The sequence below is a fragment of the Sinocyclocheilus rhinocerous genome, unplaced genomic scaffold (assembly GCF_001515625.1).
Source record: "Sinocyclocheilus rhinocerous isolate Xijiao unplaced genomic scaffold, SAMN03320098_v1.1 scaffold102, whole genome shotgun sequence".
Lineage (NCBI taxonomy): Eukaryota > Metazoa > Chordata > Actinopteri > Cypriniformes > Cyprinidae > Sinocyclocheilus > Sinocyclocheilus rhinocerous.
Window position 1 is genome coordinate 263,193 of NW_015627239.1, and position 1,293 is coordinate 264,485.

The 1,293-nt window shown below is 34.0% G+C and overlaps 1 protein-coding gene across 2 annotated transcripts in view; it reads right to left on the reverse strand.

The window, feature by feature from the left end:
- Positions 1-1,293, reverse strand: part of LOC107724109 (ceramide synthase 2-like) — a 14,986-nt gene that overhangs the window by 5,612 nt on the left and 8,081 nt on the right. For both annotated transcript variants that reach the window (XM_016532913.1, XM_016532904.1), the window contains exons 5-6: positions 768-825; positions 418-468 (exon numbers count right to left, since the gene is read on the reverse strand). In XM_016532913.1, the coding sequence (XP_016388399.1) occupies positions 418-468; positions 768-825 (109 nt within the window). The remainder of the gene's footprint in view (positions 1-417; positions 469-767; positions 826-1,293) is intronic.

A 1,293-nucleotide genomic window follows, 5' to 3' on the forward strand; every position in this document is an offset into this window, starting at 1 on the left:
TGATCAAAGCTGAATTTTCAGCATCATTACTCCATTCTTCAGTGTCACATGATCTTCAGAAATCATTCTAATATGCTGATTTGCTGCTCAAGAAACATTTCTGATTATTATCCGTGTTGAAAACAGTTGTGCTGCTTCATATTTTTGTGGAAACCGTGATATATTTTATTTTTCAGGATTCACAGATGAATAGAAAGTTCAAAAGAACAGCATTTATTAGAAATAGAAATCTTACGTAACATTAGAAATGTCTTTACTGGCACTTTTGATCAATTTAATGCATCCTTGATGAACAAAGGCATTCATTTCTTTCAAAAAATAAAACAAAACTTAAGAATCTTGTCACATGGAGTGTCTGTATGCCAGATGTACACTGAATAGTGCAGGTGCGTGTGTAGTTCAGACAGGTGAGCTCACCTGTTGAGGAAACCCTCTCCAGCACTCTCTCTGATCCCAGAACCAGGGCGTCTATGAGGAAGAGAACACTGCGGTCACTTTCACACAACCACCATTAAAACCAAACACAGACAACAAAACTACTTCCTTTAACAACAAAAGAGCCAGTCATGCAGTGAAAACCAGTCATTCAGAAAAACATTAGAACCGTGTGCATTCACAACAACAAAGCTCAAGCTTGTTCAAAAAATGCTTTAAAGCATTTAAGGCTTCTGACTAAACCAGCCTTTAACTAGGGGACGACTCAAAAGACACCAACCCCAAGACACACTTGGGTTCACGAGGGAATAAAAGTTCAAATGTCGACTCACGTTAATTAAAGACGCGAATCCCGCGCTGAAAGCAAGCAGGTAGAACACAAACCTCCAGCTGGGGAAACAAAAGATATGAAGTTACTATGCTACGAAACACAGTTCAAAAATATCAATAAAAATTTTCCACAACGGACAGTTTTTTCACAAAATAAGAATTGAGGTTTTTCAAATTATATATATGTACAGTATCAGCTTTCATGCACTTATCAAAATAACAAAAGCAGTGAAATGTCAAAAGGCATTTTTTTATATACATATTAATGCTGAACTTCATCTAAAACTAGTTTGAACAACATTTACGTAGTTATTTTATAATTAATATAATAACTAGGTAAATGTTGTATAATAATTAAAATGGAGTTATTTTATAATTAATTTAATACTTTTTTTCCCCACTGTATGTGTATGGTGATGTGATAATGAAGTGATTTGATTGGTTGATTTTTAAAAAGACCTGATATTACCTAATTTGGTTCTGGAATCAAAAATATCAATAAAAACATTCCATCACGTGTATATATAT